The sequence below is a fragment of the Ranitomeya variabilis genome, chromosome 5, assembly GCF_051348905.1.
Source record: "Ranitomeya variabilis isolate aRanVar5 chromosome 5, aRanVar5.hap1, whole genome shotgun sequence".
NCBI lineage: Eukaryota > Metazoa > Chordata > Amphibia > Anura > Dendrobatidae > Ranitomeya > Ranitomeya variabilis.
This window is the reverse complement of record NC_135236.1, coordinates 99,672,753-99,696,458: the sequence shown is the minus strand read 5'-3', so window position 1 is coordinate 99,696,458 and position 23,706 is coordinate 99,672,753. Positions and strand designations below refer to the sequence as shown.

At 44.2% G+C, this 23,706-nt stretch overlaps 1 protein-coding gene across 2 annotated transcripts in view; it reads left to right on the top strand.

Annotated features, from left to right (window-relative positions):
• The window catches only part of SLC23A2 (solute carrier family 23 member 2), a 128,513-nt gene that overhangs the window by 55,824 nt on the left and 48,983 nt on the right, over positions 1-23,706 (top strand). For both annotated transcript variants that reach the window (XM_077263036.1, XM_077263037.1), the window contains exons 3-4: positions 12,665-12,763; positions 20,638-20,754. In XM_077263036.1, coding sequence (XP_077119151.1) covers positions 12,665-12,763; positions 20,638-20,754 — 216 coding nt within the window. The remainder of the gene's footprint in view (positions 1-12,664; positions 12,764-20,637; positions 20,755-23,706) is intronic.

Sequence of the window (23,706 nt, the reverse complement as noted above, 5' to 3'; positions counted from 1 at the left end):
CACAAAAATCGGAATAAAAAGCGATCAAAAAATGTCATGTGCCCGAAAATGTTACCAATAAAAACGTCAACTTGTCCCGCAAAAAACAAGACCTCACATGACTCTGTGGACTCAAATATGGAAAAATTATAGCTCTCAAAATGTGGTAACGCAAAAAATATTTTTTGCAATAAAAAGCGTCTTTCAATGTGTGACGGCTGCCAATCATAAAAATCCGCTAAATAACCCGCTATAAAAGTAAATCAAACCCCCCTTCATCACCCCCTTAGTTAGGGAAAAATAAAAAAATAAAAAAAATGTATTTATTTCCATTTTCCCATTAGGGTTAGGGCTAGGGTTAGGGCTAGGGTTAGGGTTAGGGCTAGGGTTATTGCTAGGGTTAGGGCTAGGGTTAGGGTTATTGCTAGGGTTAGGGCTAGGATTAGGGTTAGGGCTAGGGTTGGGGCTAGGGTTAAGGCTACAGTTAGGGTTGGGGCTAAAGTTAGGGTTAGGGTTTGGATTACATTTACGGTTGGGAATAGGGTTGGGATTAGGGTTAGGGGTGTGTCAGGGTTAGGGGTGTGGTTAGGGTTACCGTTGGGATTAGGGTAAGGGGTGTGTTTGGATTAGGGTTTCAGTTATAATTGGGGGGTTTCCACTGTTTAGGCACATCAGGGGCTCTCCAAACGGGACATGGCGTCCGATCTCAATTCCAGATAATTCTGCGTTGAAAAAGTAAAACAGTGCTCCTTCCCTTCAGAGCTCTCCCGTGTACCCAAACAGGGGTTTATCCCAACATATGGGGTATTGGCGTACTCAGGACAAATTGGACAACATCTTTTGGGGTCCAATTTCTCCTGTTACCCTTGGGAAAATACAAAACTGGGGGCCAAAAAATAAGTTTTGTGGGAAAAAAAAGATTTTTTATTTTCACGGCTCTGCGTTGTAAACTGTAGTGAAACACTTGGGGGTTCAAAGCTCTCACAACACATCTAGATAAGTTCCTTGGGAGGTCTAGTTTCCAATTTGGGGTCACTTGTGGGGGGTTTCTACTGTTTGGGTACATCAGGGGCTCTGCAAATGCAACGTGACGCCTGCAGACCAATCCATTTAAGTCTGCATTCCAAATGGCGCTCCTTCCCTTCCGAGCTCTGCCGTGCGCCCAAACCGTGGTTCCCCCCCACATATGGGGTATCGGCGTACTCAGGACAAACTGGACAACAACTTTTGGGGTCCAATTTATTATGTTACCCTTGTAAAAATACAAAGCTGGGGGCTAAAATATCATTTCTGTGAAAAAAAAGAGGAATTTTTATTTTCACGGCTCTGCATTATAAACTTCTGTGAAGCACTTGTTGGGTCAAAGTGCTCAACACACATCTAGATAAGTTCCTTAGGGGGTCTACTTTCCAAAATGGTGTCACTTGTGGGGGGGTTTCAATGTTTAGGCACATCAGGGGCTCTCCAAACGCAACATGGCGTCCCATGTCAATTCCAGTCAATTTTGCATTGAAAAGTCAAATGGCGCTCCTTTCCTTCCGAGCTCTGCCATGCGCCCAAACAGTGGTTTACCCCCACATATGGGGTATCAGCGTACTCAGGACAAATTGTACAACAACTTTTGGGGTCCATTTTCTCCTGTTACCCTTGGTAAAATAAAACAAATTGGAGCTGAAATAAATTTTGTGTGAAAAAAAGTTAAATGTTCATTTTTATTTAAACATTCCAAAAATTCCTGTGAAACACCTGAAGGGTTAATAAATTTCTTGAATGTGGTTTTGAGCACCTTGAGGGGTGCAGTTTTTAGAATGGTGTCACACTTGGGTATTTTCTGTCATATAGACCCCTCAAAATGACTTCAAATGAGATGTGGTCCCTAAAAAAAATGGTGTTGTAAAAATGAGAAATTTCTGGTCAAGTTTTAACCCTTATAACTCCCTAACAAAAAAAAATTTGGTTCCAAAATTGTGCTGATGTAAAGTAGACATGTGGGAAATGTTACTTATTAAGTATTTTGCGTGACATGTCTGTGATTTAAGGGCATAAAAATTCAAAGTTGGAAAATTGCGAAATTTTCAAAATTTTCGCCAAATATCCGTTTTTTTCACAAATAAACGCAAGTTATATCGAAGAAATTTTACCACTATCATGAAGTACAATATGTCACGAGAAAACATTGTCAGAATCGCCAAGATCCGTTGAAGCGTTCCAGAGTTATAACCTCATAAAGGGACAGTGGTCAGAATTGTAAAAATTGGCCTGGTCATTAACGTGCAAACCACCCTTGGGGGTGAAGGGGTTAATAACTGTTACTATGTAAATCTTGTATACGATTGTTGGAAGAGGAGATAAGAGGGGAGTAGATAAGGAGATCTTGTGAGGATCGGAGGTTGCATGCAGGAAAGTACTGGGAGACGAGGTCACAGATGTATGGAGGAGACTGGTTGTGGATGGCTTTGTATGTCACGGTTAGGGTTTTGTACTGGAGTCTCTGGGCAATGGGGAGCCAGTGAAGGGATTGAGATATACTCGAATATGAGCCGACCCGAGTATAAGCTGAGGCACCTAATTTTGCTACGGAAAACTGGGTAAGCTTATTGAATAGAGTATAAGCCGGGCATGCATTGTCCACACATCCCTGTCCTATGCGTGCCCCCCCCCCCCCCACGTCGCTGTCCTGCTATGCATGGCTCCCCCCGTCGCTGTCTTGCTATGCGTGGCTCATCCCCCCCCCCCCCCCCGTCGCTGTCCTGCCATGCGTGGCCCCCCCCCCTCGTCGCTGTCCTACTATGTGTGGCTCATTCCTTCCCCCCCGCACCCCCGTCGCTGTCCTGGTATGTGTGTGGCTCCCCCCCTGTCATGTCCTGGTATGTGTGGCTCCCCCCTGTCATGTCCTGGTATGTGTGGCTCCCCCCTGTCATGTCCTGGTATGTGTGGCCCTCCCCCCTGTCATGTCCTGGTATGTGTGGCCCTCCCCCCCTGTCATGTCCTGGTATGTGTGGCCCTCCCCCCTGTCATGTCCTGGTATGTGTGGCCCTCCCCCCTGTCATGTCCTGGTATGTGTGGCCCTCCCCCCCTGTCATGTCCTGGTATGTGTGGCCCTCCCCCCTGTCATGTCCTGGTATGTGTGGCTCCCCCCTGTCATGTCCTGGTATGTGTGGCCCTCCCCCCTGTCATGTCCTGGTATGTGTGGCTCCCCCCTGTCATGTCCTGGTATGTGTGGCCCTCCCCCCTGTCATGTCCTGGTATGTGTGGCCCTCCCCCCCTGTCATGTCCTGGTATGTGTGGCCCTCCCCCCTGTCATGTCCTGGTATGTGTGGCCCTCCCCCCTGTCATGTCCTGGTATGTGTGGCCCTCCCCCCTGTCATGTCCTGGTATGTGTGGCCCTCCCCCCTGTCATGTCCTGGTATGTGTGGCCCTCCCCCCTGTCATGTCCTGGTATGTGTGGCCCTCCCCCCCTGTCATGTCCTGGTATGTGTGGCTCCCCCCTGTCATGTCCTGGTATGTGTGGCCCTCCCCCCTGTCATGTCCTGGTATGTGTGGCTCCCCCCTGTCATGTCCTGGTATGTGTGGCCCTCCCCCCTGTCATGTCCTGGTATGTGTGGCCCTCCCCCCCCTGTCATGTCCTGGTATGTGTGGCCCTCCCCCCTGTCATGTCCTGGTATGTGTGGCCCTCCCCCCTGTCATGTCCTGGTATGTGTGGCCCTCCCCCCTGTCATGTCCTGGTATGTGTGGCCCTCCCCCCTGTCATGTCCTGGTATGTGTGGCCCTCCCCCCTGTCATGTCCTGGTATGTGTGGCCCTCCCCCCTGTCATGTCCTGGTATGTGTGGCCCTCCCCCCTGTCATGTCCTGGTATGTGTGGCCCTCCCCCCTGTCATGTCCTGGTATGTGTGGCCCTCCCCCCTGTCATGTCCTGGTATGTGTGGCCCTCCCCCCCTGTCATGTCCTGGTATGTGTGGCTCCCCCCTGTCATGTCCTGGTATGTGTGGCCCTCCCCCCTGTCATGTCCTGGTATGTGTGGCCCTCCCCCCTGTCATGTCCTGGTATGTGTGGCCCTCCCCCCTGTCATGTCCTGGTATGTGTGGCCCTCCCCCCCTGTCATGTCCTGGTATGTGTGGCCCTCCCCCCTGTCATGTCCTGGTATGTGTGGCTCCCCCCTGTCATGTCCTGGTATGTGTGGCCCTCCCCCCCCCTGTCATGTCCTGGTATGTGTGGCTCCCCCCTGTCATGTCCTGGTATGTGTGGCCCTCCCCCCTGTCATGTCCTGGTATGTGTGGCCCTCCCCCCTGTCATGTCCTGGTATGTGTGGCTCCCCCCTGTCATGTCCTGGTATGTGTGGCCCTCCCCCCTGGTCATGTCCTGGTATGTGTGGCCCTCCCCCCTGGTCATGTCCTGGTATGTGTGGCCCTCCCCCCCGTCATGTCCTGGTATGTGTGGCCCTCCCCCCTGTCATGTCCTGGTATGTGTGACCCTCCCCCCTGTCATGTCCTGGTATGTGTGGCCCTCCCCCCTGTCATGTCCTGGTATGTGTGGCCCTCCCCCCTGTCATGTCCTGGTATGTGTGGCCCTCCCCCCTGTCATGTCCTGGTATGTGTGGCCCTCCCCCCTGTCATGTCCTGGTATGTGTGGCCCTCCCCCCTGTCATGTCCTGGTATGTGTGGCCCTCCCCCCTGTCATGTCCTGGTATGTGTGGCTCCCCCCCCCGGGGTCGTTCCATGTCTAGTGAACCAGTGATTTTTACCACTATATTTTTAATTCTTTTGAGATTTTGTTATTTGGTAATAGTGTGTCAGAGAATGCAAAATGTGAAGAAAAAAAAATTCTACATATTTTTGTTTATTTATTGATTTTCAAAGTTCGGAAAAATTGCGAATTTCGGTGTTGCCTGCCTTTACATTTCTCCCTATAACTCAGGCTAGAAAAAAGATAGAGAAACAAAATAAACACCATTCTACTCAGAACTGTACTGGCTTTCACCAGATATGTCACAAGAGTATCTTTGATAATATTTTACATCTCCTGCCGAGGAGATGTGGTATGATCAGACCATTACACAGTACACAGAAGGGGCACATTTATAAGACTATCTCCGTACAGGAACTTTTTTTGTTAAACATCTCCAATTGTGGAAATTATTATTATTATTCCAAGATGTATTTATAAAAATCAACTTTAAAAATAATTTTGTTCATGGGGTTAAAAAGATCCCTTTAAGTGATATTGGAGAAATCTTGATCAGAAGACATTTCGGACCTTTCTGCTTGGTGACGCACTGGATTTATACCCCATGAATAGAAGACGGATACAGTGAATGAAACGAGGGGGTGTTCTTTTAATCCATACACCTTGCAGTGATGTAATGCGACTGCTGACTTGCAAGGACTGATTACTTCGGCTTTTATTTCGTTGTATGTGAACGTTCAGTTTCCTTGTAGCTTCTTCCCCTTCTCAGAACGACGACGCGCTTACTCTCCTGAAAGCTGCTGAGTCACTTCAAGTCATCACACTGGAAAGCCGGTTTGTCACTGGTCGGTGACGTACATCTCGTGACATTGACCAAGCGCTAGCTTATCTGTAGCCTAAGGCCTTTACTCCACATTTTTTCTTTTTTTTTTTGCCTAGCACTATGTAAAAATATTTTTGATCCCTCACTTAAAGCGACAGCGTCACGTCCATGCAGGATCTACATTTATTTGGCCAGATTTTTTTACCAGTGCAACCAAACCGAAAAGATGATGTATATCCCTAGTGATATAGGATAGCTGGCTAAGCAACCTCTCACTAGAGCTATGGTGAAGTTGCAATTCTGGGGATGCTGGGAGTTGTAGTTTCACAGCAGCTAAAGTGCTGCAAGTTGCTGAACTCTGCATTAAAAATACGGTAGCAAAGTAGCCAATAACCAGTTCAGGATTTGGCCATTTTCCCCCTTCCTGACCAGACTTTCTTGTACATACGATTTTTAACGGCTGTCTAAAACCTTTTCTCATTCGGATATACAAAAAACAAAAATGTTTGTCTCTATTTTTAGCAAAATAATGGCTTAATTTTTTTGTTTTTTTTAGTCTTTTATATTTTTTCCCAGTATTTAAAAATTAAATAAAAAAAAAAAATATATTCTTAGTGTTTCGTTCCCCTATCTTTTAGATATTAATTTTATAACTTGGACATATTATTTGTCAATGGGATGAGGCTTGTAAATTCTTAAATGCTGCCACCCCCGTCTCTTATCATATTAATACATTCTTATTGGTGATTTTGCCTGTAACTGGGGTTGGTATATTGGCATGCTCCTGGCTGCATAGCAGAGAGGAGATTCTGGGGTCCCTGCAGCTTCTGCTCTCTTCCCACAGCCAGCGATCACATGACCACTGGGCCCGGAGGAAGCGCCGAGAGCTCTTCATATCCTGTGTAAAAAGCACTTGTTCAGCATTGTTCACAGAGCGCTCGTGAATGCAGAGAATTAATAAGCCATCTCTGCCTTCTGTGGAGAGTCTGGCTGTGTCTGCACACTGCAGTTAATGTTAGTGAATGTTAACCACAGACGGAACATGACTGATACCACACCCAAGGAGAGTGAATCTGCCTTAGGCCACGTTCACACTAGCAGTATTCGGTCAGTATTTTACCTCAGTATTGTAAGCCAAAATCAGGAGTGGAACAATCAGAGGAAAAGTATAATAGAAACACGTCACCACTTCTGTATTTATCACCCACTCCTGGTTTTGGCTTATAAATACTGAGGTAAAATGCTGACCAAATACTGATATAGTGTGACCGTGGTCTAAATCGGCTCCTTTTAGCGCCATCATTAATTATTACACAGTTGTAAATTGGGCCGGCTTTATGAAGACTGTCTAATGCCATTAGCAATCAGTCACAGCCCAGCTTTCATTTTTCAGCAGCAGAATACAAAATGAAAGCTCTGCTAGGATTGGTTGCTATGTACAACAAAGACTTTAGAAATTGTAATGAGCGTTGCATGGACTTCCTGTCTTTATAATCCATATAATTGAGCACATGCCGCCATTTTGCAATACACTTCTGTGGCCGCAACAGTTTTCAATGTTATGTCTTGGCCATTTGTAGGTGATAACGTCGCAAATGCCGACAATGGTTTTTAGGCAAGACTGAGCAGTAATAAAGGAGTCCCTTTCCCTCTCGCCGCACCTGCACAGTAGCATCTGTCGGTGATCCGGTAGGCGCTACTGCGCTGGCCACGCGGTCTTGGTGGAGATTAATTAATTTTTTTTTTTTTTTGCCCCTAGCAAAATGGCGCTGGCAGCACCTGCTCAGGCCCAGCCGGCGACATTTTGAGAGGGTTTTGTTTTTTTCGGAATCCATGTATAAGACTAAATTAAACAATTTAATGCTCATTATTGATGCGATCATGCTGCAGTGCTGGCGCCTGCCTGCTGAATGATTTTTTGCTTAATACATATAATAATCAATATGTAATGTAGGGCTCAGGGCACTGAGTGATCAGTGACGTCTTTCATAAGCCATACAGATGAATATGTAAGCAGAGCACCATATGAAGACCCCACAGACCGTCCCAGGGCATGGGCATACTATGAACTCAAAACTGAAAATAAGCATTAAACAACAACCACAAGACGGATTTAATCACCCAGGTACCATTAATCAGTATAATGGCGCCAACCTGACACTGTAGGTTACTCAACAGAATCCTTTTGACCGGTCCTCTTTAAAGCAGTTGTCCACTGATCAAATACTTACTAAGATGGGAGAGGACAGATGGTGCTTATAAAGTTCTATGGAGGAGACGCAGATACTGCAGTAAGTTCTCCTGAAGTGACCGTTACACTTGAACTGTAAAATCTGGGACTTCTAATCTGTTGGCAGCTGCCGGCCGTTTAAATGGTAAATTTATATATTCCATGGATGGGCCAGACAGCTATTGTTTCTTAAAGGGGCTCTCTTGGAATAGAAGTAACACTTAATTGTTAATAAATTCCTTTACCGTAATAAGAAAAACACATGTTTTGTCAAGGGAGTGGTAATCACTATGGTCAGCCTGGGAGAAACGTCTGGTGTCTGAGCATGTGCAGCGTAACACTGCTGCTGTGACCCGGAGATGGGGTGACTGTACGTGGTATATACACCTTCTCAAGTCACAGCAGAGGAACCTCCCACTGCACATGCTCAGACACCTGACCTACAGCGTTATCATTCTTCAGCGCTTTATATTATTATTTATATAGCACCATTAATTCCATGGTGCTGTACATGAGAAAAGGGGTTAAGTACAGGGTTATAGATGACGTTTACAGGAAACAAAATTACAATGACCGACTGGTACAGAGGGGAGAGGACCCTGTCCTTGTCGGCTTACATTCTATGGGATAATGGGGAACAGACAGAAGGTCGGGGGAGCTACAGCTCTGGCGGTTGGTGATGTGGCAGCTCTGGTGGTGGTGAGGCGGCAGCTCGGGTGGTGGTGAGGCGGTAGAATGGTTATTGCAGGCTGTAGACTTTCCTGAAGAAATGGGTTTTCAGGTTCCGTCTGAAGAATCTGAGGGTGGTGGATAATCGGACATGTTGAGGTGTGGAGTTCCAGAGGATGGGGGATATTCGGGAGAAATCTTGGAAGCGGTTGTGTGAGGAACGAATAAGTGTGGAGGAGAGTAGGAGGTCTTGGGAGGACTGGAGATTACGTGAGGGAAGGTATTGGGAGATTAGTTCAGAGATATAGGAAGGGGACAGGTTGTAGATGGCTTTGTAGATCAGTGTTAGTAGTTTGAACTGGATTCGTTGTGGAATTGGGAGCCAGTGGAGGGATTTGCAGAGGGGAGAAGCAGGGGAGTAGCGAGGAGAGGTGGATTAGCCGGGCAGCAGAGTTGAGGACAGACTGGAGTGGTGCGAGAGTTAGTGGGGAGGCCACAGAGCAGGGTGTTGCAGTAATCGAGGCGGGAGATAAGAGCATGCACAAGAGTTTTAGTAGATTGTGGGCTGAGGAAGGGACAGATTCTGGCAATATTTTTGAGTTAGAGGTGGCAAGAGTTTGCCCTGTCCTTCAAGCTGCACGTCCAGAGTCGAGAGTTACCCGAGGCAGCGGATTTCTGGTGCGGGAGAGAGTGATGCCGTTTACCGTAATAGATAGATCAGGTAGGGGGGATACACAAGATGGGGGAAAGATTGACTTCGGTTTTGTTTAGATTGAGTTTTAGGAAGGGAGAGTTGAAGAAGGATATGGCTGACAGACACGCCGGGATTCTGGACATCAGAGAGGTGACATCTGGGCCAGAGAGGTAGATCTAAGTGTCGTCCACATACAGGTGGTACTGGAAGCCATGGGACTTTGTTGTCCTAAGCCAAGGGTATAGATGGAAAAAAGTAGGGGCCCTAGGACAGAGCCTTGAGGGACTCCAACAGAGAGAGGGCGGGATGAGGAGGTAGTGTGGGAGTGGGAAAATCTAAATGTGAGGTTGGAAAGGTATGAGGCAATCCAGGACAGGGCAAGGCCTTTGATGCTAAGGGAAGAAAGAATCTGTAGAAGTAGGCAGTGGTCGACTGTGTCGAAAGCAGAGGATAGGTCTAGACCTCATCACTGTCCCCGATGGGGCTCACAATCTAGATTCCCTATCAGTATGTCTTTGGAGTGTGGGAGGAAACCCAGACAAACACGATGCTAACCACTGAGCCACCATGCGGCTTACATGGCTAAATATTGTGTGTATATATAATAGTCTATATCTCTCTATCTCAATGTCTTCTGACATTACCAATGTCGTGTGATAGCTGATTGCCTGCAAATTCCACTCTCAATTCTTGGGTAAAATCTGTATTCCGTGAAGATGGCTTTTTTTTTCCCATTACTGAAATAGGTGACAGTTGGTGTTTGTAAAATTCCATGGAGAGAGGAGGAGCTAGAATCTGATACATTCTACAACAAGTTCTATAGAACTTTGAGCATCAGCTGTCCTCCCCTATCTCCATGGTGGGAAGGTGTGTACTCACTGAAGACAGATTTTACTCATGAATTAAGAATATTGAGAATGAATGATCAAGTCCAGGAGGAGGGAGAATCGTCTTTCTCTAATGTATATGATGACATTTCTTATTTTCATGGGAGATATTGATTTTATGAGAAATAAAAATGTAAAATGATGGTTACTCTTTAAAAGGAGTCTTTCTTTATTTTTCATTTTTTGTTAGTCTCTAGTTCACGGAAGTCTTTTTCTGAATGAAAACTTCCCGACAGATTTCCTCTTCGCCAGTGTCGGTGGTCGTATACCAGGGTGGATAAAAATCAATGTTTTTTAAAAAAAATCAAAAAAATCGGATTTTTTTTATTTAAATCGGATTTTTTTGATTTAAATCGGATTTTTTTCAATAAACTGCTTTTTGAGGAAAATATTTTACCATCCAAAGGTTCTTCCATCATGAGATAAAGCTGAGTTGTTTAACTCAGTAGAATAAAGGCTGTATATGTGTAACATTCACAATGCCATGCTCTTCCAGAGGTTTCTGTAGGATGCTGACTATCCAACAAGTTTGGGCATGTCAACTGAATGGAAAAAGAAACTAAACCAAAAGAAAGTGAAACCAAGCTAGAAGTGTGGAATTAAAGGGGCAGTATGAACAAAATGTGGAGGCTATTAATAGTTTATACAATTAAGACATGCTGCTTTTAAACACCTACCTATTGCCATATAGTAAAACAAAAAAGATTTTTACTTACTTTGGGGTCCCCCCCCTCACCCTGGCGTTAGATCGTTGCCCCTAGTTTCGTCCGTGTAACTATGGGCGCACATGCGCACTGCTCTCACTTCTCATTTTAATCGTGATTTATATTAAAAAAAACCTTTTGATTTAAATCAGTGATTTAAATCATGATTAAAATCATGATTTAAATCGATTCGATTTAAATAGAAAAAAATCTTTTGATTTAAATCGTGATTTAAATCATGATTTAAATCGGCGTGATTTAAATCAATCCACCCTGTCGTATACGGCGAGAATGGTCGAGTCTATGAAGTGAGCGCACATCAGGCGATCATTCGGGCAGTGGTTGCTTAACCGTTACAACACGACCTCCCAACCTTCTAATCTGAGGGTCTAAAAGTACAGAACACGATGTGGTGGAGCGGTCAGGACTTTTCATATGGTTCCAGAGCAAATATTAGCTTTGTGTGTAAATGTTGTACTTCCAAAGGGCAGCTCCGACTCAAAGTAGATTTAAAGGGAGAAAAATGATTTAAGTTTTATACGGCTGGTCAGTACGTGCACAAAGATCAGCTAAGCCGGCGGTGTCCTCCGGTACGGTCACAGTCATGTTGTCCAACCAATGTCTAGTATTTATTGAATTCTGGAGCCAAAGACAGTAGAGTTTCCTCTGACGTTCTCCTTTCATGAACAATAGGCTAAGTCGTCACGCTCTATGTATATAAAGTTGGACAATCAATTTGGTGACGTCTGTTCTTGGACCACCGTTGATTAGCAGAATTAAAGACCTCATTTAAAAGTTAAAACCCCCTTTGATCTGCGCAGAGACTTCAAACCAAGGACCTTCACCAGTTTCCTATAGCATATATAAGACTGGACTTTCAGAAGCATGTATAGGGCTCATGATTTAGGATGGATGACACCAGAAATGTGTAGGTCACCTGGTCGATCCTTCATATCCACGCTATGCTATATCTTTGACTGGACATTTTAACCCTCAATATTGGAAATGAATTAATTCACGAGTAAAGAAAAGTTGTTTTTTTTTTTTTTATTTTTTTTATTCTTTCTGTGGAGCTGGATCCCTTTTCCTATGCAGCTTATTACTACTTTCAAGCAAAGCCGCCTCTCCGAGCTCCGGAACCACACTGATGGTGGCAAGCTGTTTTCTCTTACTGCTTTCTGCAGCCATTGTGCGGGTGATGACTGAAGGGGATGTAGCACTGAAATGGTGCTATAGGTTTGTTCTCTGCCGGGGTCCCTAAAGTCAGATCCTTAGCAATCATGGAAAGATGGCGTTATTTAATTAGATTAGATGGTGGTGGGAGTATGAAGTGTTCCCCAGGCACCGCTTGTAGTAATCCTGAGTGCTGGAGACTGCCAGCTATTATGTCTGGAGAAATCATTGAAGGGAAATGGAGTGTCCTCAATCTGTGGGGTTGCAGACTGGTAACTGCGATCGCCCCCCACAGGAGCCCAAAGATCCAGTGAAGGAAGCAGTCAGTTGCTCCGCTCTTCCTGTACAATGCTTGCTTCATTGCATAAAGCCCCTTAATGTAGTGCCAGACTTACAGGGGGTTGCAACCCTGATTATCTGTTATTTATAATTGTATAGCGCACTGCATGTTGTCTAGGTAACCGGTCACCTCTGGAATGTTTCATGAGTTGGTCAGTCTCTTAGGCGAGGAGCGCAGTGCTTACTAGCTTCTCTGGAGCTGCCAGCTTTAGTTTTTCCTGCAGGCTGCACCGTTCCGACCAGCGTTGCAAACATCCACTGATCCGAACGGTCATTCTTCAGTAAAGCACTCCGCTGTCCTAACAATCAGGAAGCTGAGAGACGACGACCGCTGTGCTCCTGAGGACAGAAGATTAGAGAAACCCGTAAATCCACTGTTCATCTGTCATATATTATATGCCTTGTTACATGAATAATATATAAAACCTGCTCCATGCTAATGCTTCATACATGCTATGAATGTTTTTTACCTTTCATTGTAGGTGGTGATAAATGGAGGAGCCACACCCAGCGTGGATCAAGATACCGAAGACACAGAACTGATGGCGATCTATACAACGGAGAGCGTGATCGCTGAGAAGGTAGCGCTTCTTTTTGGTTGTTAGAAATGTCCTTTGTAACGCTAAAATAGTTACCGTCTTTAATAATGGGCTTCTGTAATACCGGAAAGAGGGAAATAATCCCGTGTACCTATGTTTGCATATTGATATGCTAATGTTGAAAATGTTTAATTGAAAATGTTTAATAAAAACAGTTTGGAAAAAAAAAAAAAAAAAATGTCCTTTGTGCTGCCGGATCAGGTTTGGCACTGATACCCTGTTGGTGCAACCATTTACATAAATAAGGCATTTTATTAGTGGCACAGTATTCATAATGATCTAATGAACCGCTCTAATATTTTCTTAGCATGATCTTTTTTTTTACACCAGTAGCAATTGCAAAAGTTCCAGGGGGCTGCTGATCTCATCTTCTCCAGGGCCCCTTACCAGGAACTGCTGAAAAAGTTAATCCACGATGCAGCGCTTCTTTCTACACAAGGGTCAAATATATGCCACCAGGAGGTTGCTAATTGTGGCGGCCGATGTGCTCAACCGTAACCGGTCGGTAACCGTGGGTGACATACTCTTCTCTTGCGCCCCTGTATGTTACATGAAGGTGGGGGGGGGTCCTAGTTCAGTATGTGGATTTGTGCTGTGAGGGCCAGTGCAGGCCACATGTAACCGATGTTCCTGGTTTGCCAGGACCAGACGTTGGACAGTTCAATGAAGGAGATCACCGTTCAAAAATAATCTTTTTACTGAACGGCAGCTTGGTAGGGAGTTTATACAAGCGATAGCAGGTAGTGTCTTATGAACATTCTCTTTGCAGTTCAAACCTTTTTTAGAGTTTCCTTCCTTCTCCATTTTCACCTTTCCTATTTACACTCTCTACTTTTCCTCGATCGCCAATATTTCTCAATACTTCATCACAAGCCAGATTAACTTTACAGTCTAGAGTCCTTTACTCGTCCCGCAATTCTGCATCTTCTTTCCCCTTAGTGTGCCAATATGGTTGGACTTGGCTTCAAGTTTTCACACTCTGGAACTCCCACCTCATGTTCAGTCCCGTCTAGGCCCCTTACCTTCAAGAGTTATGAACTCTTGACCTTTCCGCTAGGTGTCCTCTCCCAGGACCCATCTCCAATAGATCACTCTATCTCTTTCACTTCTGCTCCAGATCTTGCTATCTCTTTCCTTCGGTCTCCTCTCACTTTAGGGACACCCCAGAATGCCGCACTGCTTACAATGGTTTTCTGGTCCTCTTTCTGTGCACTCCTGGCCCTATCTCACACTCTGACAGGAAATTGCCACTTTCTCATCAACTCATCCACTTCTACTTTGGGCTAGTCCAAAACATTAACTCTAACTGCCCCTATGTTCAAACTGCACACATCACTATTACCTTTAACACGCATCACGTTTCGCACAATACATCACAGTTCACATTGCCTCACGTAACATTTTACAACCATATACTTATTAGAAGTGTGAACATGTGCAGCATGTCCATCCCCTCACACGAGGTGTAACTCGTCTTGCATCATCCGTGTTTGCGGAGCCCCCATGTCATTACAGGAACATCAGGCCCCTTCCCTGTGGTGCTGTCACACTGAGACATCCTTGTCACTTATTTTCATAGATATGTTTGTCTTTGTATCATTAAGCCATCACTCCTTTGCCCCCAGCTTGTTTGTATGCTGTTACATTGGCTGCACTTGACAACGTTCTTTTCATGTCTGGTTATCAATTATAATATTTCACACAGCGGCTCTGTTATAGAACTTGGGTCAGGGGTAGCCTTGGAGAAAGAACTATTAAAATGATGTAAATTGTGACAAGGTGACTCTGGCTTTTAGAAAATCAAAAAACCAGTTGGTTAACTTCGAGCGACTCTCCAATTTGTGGAGTCTGTTCCATTTTAGTTTGTAACTGATGGAGACGTACATCTTAATATTCTAATATTCTAATATGTAATTCTTTTTTTTTCTTCTAATCTATAGATTTGTAGTCAATAAAGTTGTTTCTGATTTTTCTTCGAGTTTTTTTTTTTTTTTCACATATTTTTCTTTATAGAGTTGAGTGAAATCTTCCAAATACGATTCCGATCGGCGGTGAATTATGTTTTTGGAATATTCGCCGAACGTCATTTGAGTCAATGGAAGTTGAAATGAACGAATATGTTCAGAACCGATCATCAAACGTAAATTCAGCACGATTAAGGTACCTGTATAGCCCAAATATGGCAAATTCAGATTTGGCGATGACTTCTGAACATATTCTCTCAACCCTATATCTCCTCGGCCTCCCATCTGTCTTCTCGTTATTGGCGTAGATTGTGCATGTGGCCATGCTGGAGGCCCAGTAAGAGGAGAGAAGGTAGAGAAGCTGATGGGTCTCCTACTGCCACCAGTCCTCCTATGGGGAGGATAAAGGATAGCTGGTGGTTTAAGATATTTTTTATTTATTTTTTTTATATTCCTTTTCAGACTTCTTTCAGAGCGATTTGATTTTAGCCGAATTTTTCATCCAAATTGAATTTCCGAAGGGAATTTGAGTTTGGGCAGATTGGCTCATCTCTTCCATTTCTCATTTTTGTATAGTTCCTACATATTCTGCAGTACAGAGAATGTCATCAGTCTTTTGAGCTCACAATCTAATTTTCCTATCAGACGGACCCATGCCCACCAAAACCAATTTTCAGAGTATTTGCTCCTTTTATATCTTTAAAAAAAATAATAATCGCCTTACGAGACCAAACAAGGAGCAGTCAACAAGGACGTCTATACAATCCTCCGAGCCGAAGCCAATTCTCACGAAGGGTTAATCAGTAGGATAGAAGTCTTGATCTGTCCTCTTGAAAGGAATTGAAAAAGGACTTGTGGCTGGAAGATGGTTACCCCCTCACAGGTCTGTCAGAAGGAACATAAACTGGGTAGGGAGAAGACACTGATTCCTCAGTAACCGAGGCACGGAGCGCCCATGTAACGGTATTGCTGGACTTGTCTTTAAGGGCTCATACTCACTTGCGTGAAATACGGCCGAGTCTCTCATGGTAACACCCGGCTCTGCTGCCGGCACTTGGGAGCGGAGCGTGCAGCTCCATGTATTGCTGTGCGGCCGCACGCTCCGCTCTGGAGTGCCGGTGGCAGAGCCGGGTTTTAACCTGCGAGACTCGGCCGTATTTCACGCACGTGAGTATGAGCCCTATGAGTTACATACACATATAAATAGTTTGAGGTGAGATCCTGCTGACAGCTTCTCTTTAAACGCTTCCTAGGGGCATTCAGTTTTTAACATTGGACCTTTTTGTGTTAAGGAATGATTTTTTTTTTGTTTGTTTTTTAACTTCAAACTCGTTTATGTCGGCTGTCTCATGCTCGTCAGTCACACGGCATTTCTGCCTCTGTTAATAATCTTCTTTCACTAGCTGCCAGTTTTAAGTCTTTCTGCCATGTTTGCCCATTGCAGCACCTCGAGGCCTTCATTTCTTCTGACTGGAAGAGTTTGCTGCCTACAGTCTTCGCAAAAAAAAAAAAAAAAATTCACAGCTATTACATAACTTTGACTGGTGCAAATTTTATATAATTTATTTTTTTTAAAGCGCCACTCCAGTACTGCATAAAAAAGAGACTGGAGTGGTGCTTTATTTTTTTTAATTTGTTTTATGACCAGCATTTTTTTTTTTTTTTTTAAATATTTTATTAAGACTCTCTTAGTTTAGTTTCTTATTCTTGCTTTACGACCGTTCCTATAGCATACACCTTGTCGTGGTTGGATGTTTTTTGTGCATCATTGGCCTCTCCGCTCTTGTTTTTTTTTTTTTTTGCCCCCCTAGGGAAGTTGAACCTGCATTGAAATTGATTGCTAGCCCAATACATTGCAGTACTGTACTATAAAATGACCAATCTGCTCTGAAGTACGGGGTTGGGCTTCACTTTTCCCAGTATTGTTGCTCCTTGCATTACAGATAGAATACCAGCTGCCTGCTCTTCCCTAAATAGTTCTTGCATAATTTGGAGGTGTTCTTTGGGTCATTGTCCTGTTGTAGCATGAAATTGGCTCCAATCAAGCGCTGTCCACAGGGTATGGCATGGTGTTGCAAAATGGAATGATTGCCTTCTTTATTCAAAATCCCTTTTACCCTTGTACAAATCTCCCACTTTCCCAGCACCAAAGCAACCCCAGACCATCGCATTACCTCTACCATGCTTGACAGATGGCGTCAGACTCTCTTCCAGCATCTTTTCAGTTGTTCTGCATCTCACAAATGTTCTTCTCTGTGATCCAAACACCTCAAACTTGGATTCGTCTGTCCATAACCAATGTCTGTACTTTTGCCCATATTAATCTTTTCCTTTTATTAGCCAGTCTCAAATATGGCTTTTTCTTTGCCGCTCTGCCCTGAAGGCCAGCATCCCGGAGTCGCCTCTTCACTGTAGACATTGACACTGGCGTTTTGCGTGTACTATTTAATGAAGCTGCCAGTTGAGGACCGGTGAGGCTTTGATTTCTCAAACTACAGACTCTAATGTACTTGTCTTGTTGCTCAGTTTTGCAGCGGGGCCTCCCACTTCTTTCTACTCTGGTTAGAGCCTGTTTGTGTTCTTCTCTGAAGGGAGTAGTACACACCGTTGTAGGAAATTTTCTGTTTCTTGACAATTTCTCGCATGGAATAGCCTTCATTTCTAAGAACAAGAATAGACTGTCGAGATTCCCATGAAAGTTCTTTTTTTTTTTTCTGGCCATTTTGAGAGTTTAATGGAACCAACAAATGCAATGCTCCAGATTCTCAACTAGCTCAAAGGAAGGTTAGGGTTGTAGGTTCTCTAATCAGCCAAACTGTTTTGTTTTGTTTTGTTAGCAAACACAAAGTACCATAAGAACACTGGAGTGATGGTGGTTGGAAATTGGACTCTATACACCTATGAAGATATTGCATTACAAACCAAACATTTGCAGCTAGAATAGTCATTTACCACATTAACAATGTGTAGTGTATTTCTGAATCATTTGTTAGCTTCATTGGAAAAAAAACTGTGCTTTTCTTTCAAAAATAAGGAAATTTGTAAGTGACCCTAAACTTTTGAACGGTAGTAAGTACCGGGAGACCATGTCACAGATGTATGTAGGAGACAGGTTGTGGATGGCTTATATGTCATGGTTAGGGTTTTGAACTGGAGTCGTTGGGTAATGGGGAGCCAGTGCAGGGACTGACAGAGGGGAGAGACTGAGGAAAAGCGGGAAGACAGGTGGATTAGTTGGGCAGCAGTGTTTAGAATAGATTGGAGGAGTGCGAGAGTGTTAGAGGGGATGCCACAGAGCAGGAGGTTGCAGTAGTCAAGGCGGGAGATGATGAGGGCATGGACTAGGGTTTTTGCAGATTCTTGGTTGAGGAATGTACAGATCTAGGAAATCTTTTTGAGTTGAAGGCGGCAGGAAGTGGAAAGGGCTTGGATATGTGGTATGAAGAAGATACAAGTGTCAAGGATTACCCCGAGACAGCGAGCTTGTGGGACTGGGGAGAGTGGGCAGCCATTTACTTTAATGGGTGGTCTGTTGGGGGAGTCAACTTTGTTGACTTGCATTTGCCCTAAAAACCTCTCTCGGTAGGTTATCGCTCGAATCTGAGAGATGAGCAACCTTGGGTTGTTTTTGACTAATCTTTAGAGATTTAGAGATTCCATTTTCATGCCATGTCTAAAAGCACCTGATCCACATATTGCGGGAATTAGTGCACATTTCACATCTGGCAAGTGTCTGGCCAGTTTGGCAGACAGAAGTTATTGTATTTAATCTGCGGAGTCTTTGACCAGATTGCATAGTTTTAAGGTCAGTGTCTTAGTTAGGCAGATGTCCAAAGCCTGTTTCTGTATTAATGCGACATGCATGCAAGGCTGAAAATCTGATGTTAATCCACTTTTAAATAGTTCCGAGAACTTTACACAAATATTTCTTGACCTGGGAAAATTCTGGGCTGTCTTGACTGATTCAACAAAATATCTTAGAAATGCTGCTGTTCGAGAAGGGTCAAGTAATAATAAAACAAAGTGTTTTTAACTCGATGTTCGTTTTGTTTTTTTTCTCTTAACTCAAATTAAGCAACTTTATTTTTTTTAATTTCTACTTATGGTATTAGTTGTTCGCTGTTAATTTTTGGTAGACTACCTCAAGGAGCACAAGTAATTGTGATGCTGTCAGAACCAGTACGCTGTTTGGGGTTGTTTTCTCCATGATAGGCCTTGGATTTGCAGCATAAAAAAAATATATGATTGGCCGTATTTGTTTCAGTTCTCTGCCTTTCACACACTTTATAGGCCAAATCCTCACTTGAATTGGTGGGATTATTCATGTTGGTCACTGTGATCACTAATGGCTGCCTAGAACATTTTGGCTCTGTTCTGTTTTATCGCTCCTATGATGGTGTTAGGTTTGGAATATCTTCTGTCGGCAAATGGAAGAAAAACAGCGGCACTCACCAAGTTGAAAGCTAATATTCCTTCGTTTATTACATCATTCGTGGTGTGTTCAAGAGACAGGTGGACATTCAGGTTCAAAGAGGCATGCGGGAGGAGAAAGAAAGTGGACGACGGCCGCTTCGCAGGTAATCGCTTCAACGGGTCCAGGGCGATTACTCGCGAAGCGGACGTCGTCCACTTTCTTTCTCCTCTCGCTGCCTCATTGAACATGCACGTCCACCTGTCTCTTGAACACACTGCGAATTGTGTAACGGAGGACTGAATATTTGCTTTCAACTTGGAGAATGCTGCTGTTTTTCATCCATTTGCCAATTTTGAATACACATTAATTTTTTTTCTCAGCTGAGCACTGTTTAGGCTACTTACACATTTCCATTTTTTTTTTCGGTCGTGCACTGATTGCGTTGGATTTTGGCGGACCGTCGTCACAGAAAAACATTCAAGGGAACATTTTTCTGTACGTCGCATCCAGTGTTTCAGACTGCGCATGCCCAGCAGGAAATATCGCTCTCACGATCTTTCCTCACCCTGTAGTCTGACCTGACGGAAATGTGAAAACACACACTTACGTCGGTACTTTGCGCCGACGCTTCGTGACGGCCCCGTACCGACGGAAATGTGGAAGTAGCCTTACCTGTCGAGCTTGGCTGCCTTGTTTCAGTAATATTGGAGGACTCACATCTACAGTGGTGGTCGAGGTTTTGCTTTGGTGCAGTTCTGCTCTTCCTCTTTGCATTGGAATTTCTTCTTCTGGCTCAGTCCCCTATGGCTATGTATATAATATATATGTCAATCTTCGCTATTAGCTACAAGTACAATTACTTTACAAATAATTTTAGGACGGCACTTATTCTGATCACCCTTCCTTCACACTCTTGTCCCCACTGGGTTCATTTATTCTTGAGAATCATTTTTCAGACATTACTTTCGAGTTGTGTTTTTGATTTTGTTTTCATGGAGAGGAGTTAAAATCCTGGATTGTAGTGTCACGTGGCGAGCTCCCGCTATCAATCCCTTTTTATTTTTCTTTGTATGCATTGATAGAAAAAGAAATGTGTCAGAGCCGTCTGGAAATCATGTTATCAGAACAGAGTGTCTTAATCTTGTCTGGCAACCCCCAAACAGCCTTGTCTATGTGGAACATGAGGGCATAGGCGCACGGACTGAGCAAGGCAACACAACGGCCTTTAGGAGCGGGAGGAATGTTCCTTAGTAATTATGTCAAAGATTTACCCAGAATATCAAGGATTTCTTTGTCCCTCGATGGTGATCAGCAGGTTTTATAGCACAGACACCTCATGTATCAGGGCACCGCTTTATGATCTTGGATGGTATTTGTCTGTTTGGGTCAATCAGCAGCAGAATATTGGGGAGGAAACCTTCTGTACTTTGGGACCCTCTCGGCTTATATCTCACATCCTACTTGTTTGTGTGTTGCAGAGCTCTTTGGCTGAGACCCTGGATAGCACCGGAAGCTTAGACCGCCAGCGGATGGACATGATCTATACGGTGGAGGATGTACCGCCATGGTATCTCTGCATCTTCCTAGGCTTACAGGTATGATATTGTGTTCATTACTTCTGTTACTTTCTATTACCGGGTCCTCTGAGATCAAACTGAGTGATTCTTTCCAGGCTGCATAAACAGGGTCTTACAACCAGGGCTGTGGAGTCGGTAAGCCAAACCTCTGACTCCTCAATTTCCATGACTCCGACTCCACCAAAATGGGCTCCGACTCCACAGCCCTGATTACAACCAAGCTTCTGTGTGCTCACCTATACTCATGGAAGCTATGGCCCCGATTCATCATAGCAATGTCACCAGAAATCTGCTGCAAATAGACTTAAAATGCCGCAAAATTTGGCACAGTTTTGACCCGTGCACAAATCGTGCGAGTGTTGTCGTTTTCATTCTAGGTTTTCCCACCTGTGCCATGGACAGAGTTGCGTAGCACAGCTCGTATAAACAGTTACTTATACTAGAAATCTTACTCCAGTCCGGAACATTTGGGCGCACACCTCTGGTTAGTGATATAGAGTGCGTCTCTTAATGAATCGGGAGTGTCTGACTCCTACAGACCCACCTCATCAAGATTGTTGAGAAGGTATCTGGTCTTGATAAATCTAAGCCATGGTCTTGAGACCAAGCCTGGATAGCCCTACTGTTGAAAACCAGGGACATGGTTATATGGGTTGCCAAAATGGCAGTCACACCCAAGTTCTACCTCAAGGCAGTACTTTGTAAGAAGACATCAATTTGTTATAAATGGCAAATGATTGGTTCATGCCTTTACGTTGGGCTACAAGGGTTTGTAAGGAATGGTCTACTGTTTGAATTGGGTAGTAAATTGATGATTTTCTGTTCATCTAATCTGGGCAGAAGTTATTTTGCAGCGAGGTGGAGGATGTAAGCTGCTTTGATATCGCCTATTGTGTAATTGGCCTGTAGCGGTAATGAGACTGCTGGAAAGTCGTGTACAGAAAAGGGCTTGTCAGTCTAGAATTAGGCCTATCGGCCAGGCCATAGTAAAGATTACACAGTTTGACTTTATTTTTATTTTTTTTTTTACTTGAATTTGAATCCAGACAATAAAAATAAAGTACATTTACCAAAAAAAAACCCCTCTATTTTAGACAATTTTTGTCATTTTCTGATGATCCCTTCCCTATAATTGCGTTGTCTAGCGCCTCTTTCTCCTGCATCTTGTCGGGTACACTGTACCCACAAATCGTGCGCAAGAACTGGCGAATGCCTGACAAGCTCCACATCATTAGGGCCAGGCTCTCACTGACCCCTGCAGAAGGTGGATGCTCTACATCAGAGGTGTCAAACTGCATTCCTCGAGGGCCGCCAACAGGTCATGTTTTCAGGATTTCCTTGTATTGCACAGGTGATAATTTAATCACCTGCACAGAATGATTCCAGTACCTTGTGGAATGCTAAGGAAATCCTGAAAACATGACCTGTTGGCGGCCCTCGAGGAATGCAGTTTGACACCTCTGCTCTACATAAACCTTTCTAAGTTGTCCCAGTAAATTGTGTGTTATGGTCCATGTTATCAATTGTTGCCTCCATTACTACATTTCCATCAAACTGCTGTTGCTTTCGGAACACCATCTTCATGTGCTGTAGAAGCCTCTTTTATAGCATCCAGTAAAATAAAATTATAGGAGACTAGGTATTGAACCTGTTCTACGCCCGGGTGGCGAGCATTTTTATTGGAACATTTCTAAAAGTGTCTTCAATAAAATGGCGCTGGAGATCACGGTATGTGCACACGCTGTCTCTAGCGCCATTGTACTGAAGTAATGGGAATGGCTGACGTGTCCGCACTGCTATGTTGATGTTGTAGTAGAATTCTTCAATAAACTGGTGGCGGAGTCAACACATCCCTCAATATCGGCGCCATTTTGTTGAAGACATTTGGTGTCTTCAATAAAATGGCGCTGTAGTACGGTATGTGTTTGCACTAACTCCGCAGGCACAAGACAATAAAATGGCGCCGGAGATCACTGTATACGCTTCTGCTGATTATGGCGCCATTTTACTGAAGAGTTGTACTACAATGTCTACATAGCAGTGCGCACGCGCCAGCCATAGGGATCATGTCGACTGACCGATGCGTGCGCACTGCTATGTCGGCATTGTAGTACAACTCTTCAGTAAAATGGTGCTGGAGTCCTCGCGTGGTCATCCTGTGAGATCTGGCGCCATTTTGTTGAAGACACAATCTGTGAATTTGCATACAATGTCATCAATAAAATGGCCCTGTAGTGCAGTATGCGCACACCCTGGCTCTGGCGCCATTTTATTGAAGAATTGTACTACAACGTCAACATAGCAGGCGCACGCACGCACGCACATCCTGGCTTTGGACAGAAGGAAGCAACTACCGATGTAATAAACTTCATAGGAGCCGTTGGTTTATTATCTTATATGAAAGATAAGAAATGAAGCTGTGACGCTGAATGTATAATGTGCAATAAAAGTATAGGATCTAAGGGGTAAAGTGACATGCCAGTGTAAGGAGGCTTAATGTATAAATTCGTCTCTTCAGAAAGGAAGAGGACATGAACTCAAGTAGCAATACGAATAGTCAGTATGGACCCTGTAACAAACCTTGCCACATGACTTGGGGTCTCAGTTTGCAGGCACAGTGTTTCCCCTCATTAGTGGAAAGCATGAGCACAGAATCTCAAATTGCAGTATGCAAATTATATTCTGGTATGGCTTATATCCGAAGTCATAGGGCAAGGCTCGTTGGCATCAATATTGACTTTTAGGATTGCTACTTCCAATAGGTGTAACTAGAGTTCAAATCTTTCATCTCTCAGGCAATTTGCATGCATGTTTAATTTCCCAGAGGATCATTGCATGGCTTATAAATCTCTTCACACTGGCATGCCAGACATGTCACCCACCCACAAGGAGAAATGTTACCCCTTAGACATCTCATACAGCCATATCTGATCTCATGCTTTGCACTGATGAGGGGCAGCACTCTCTAAC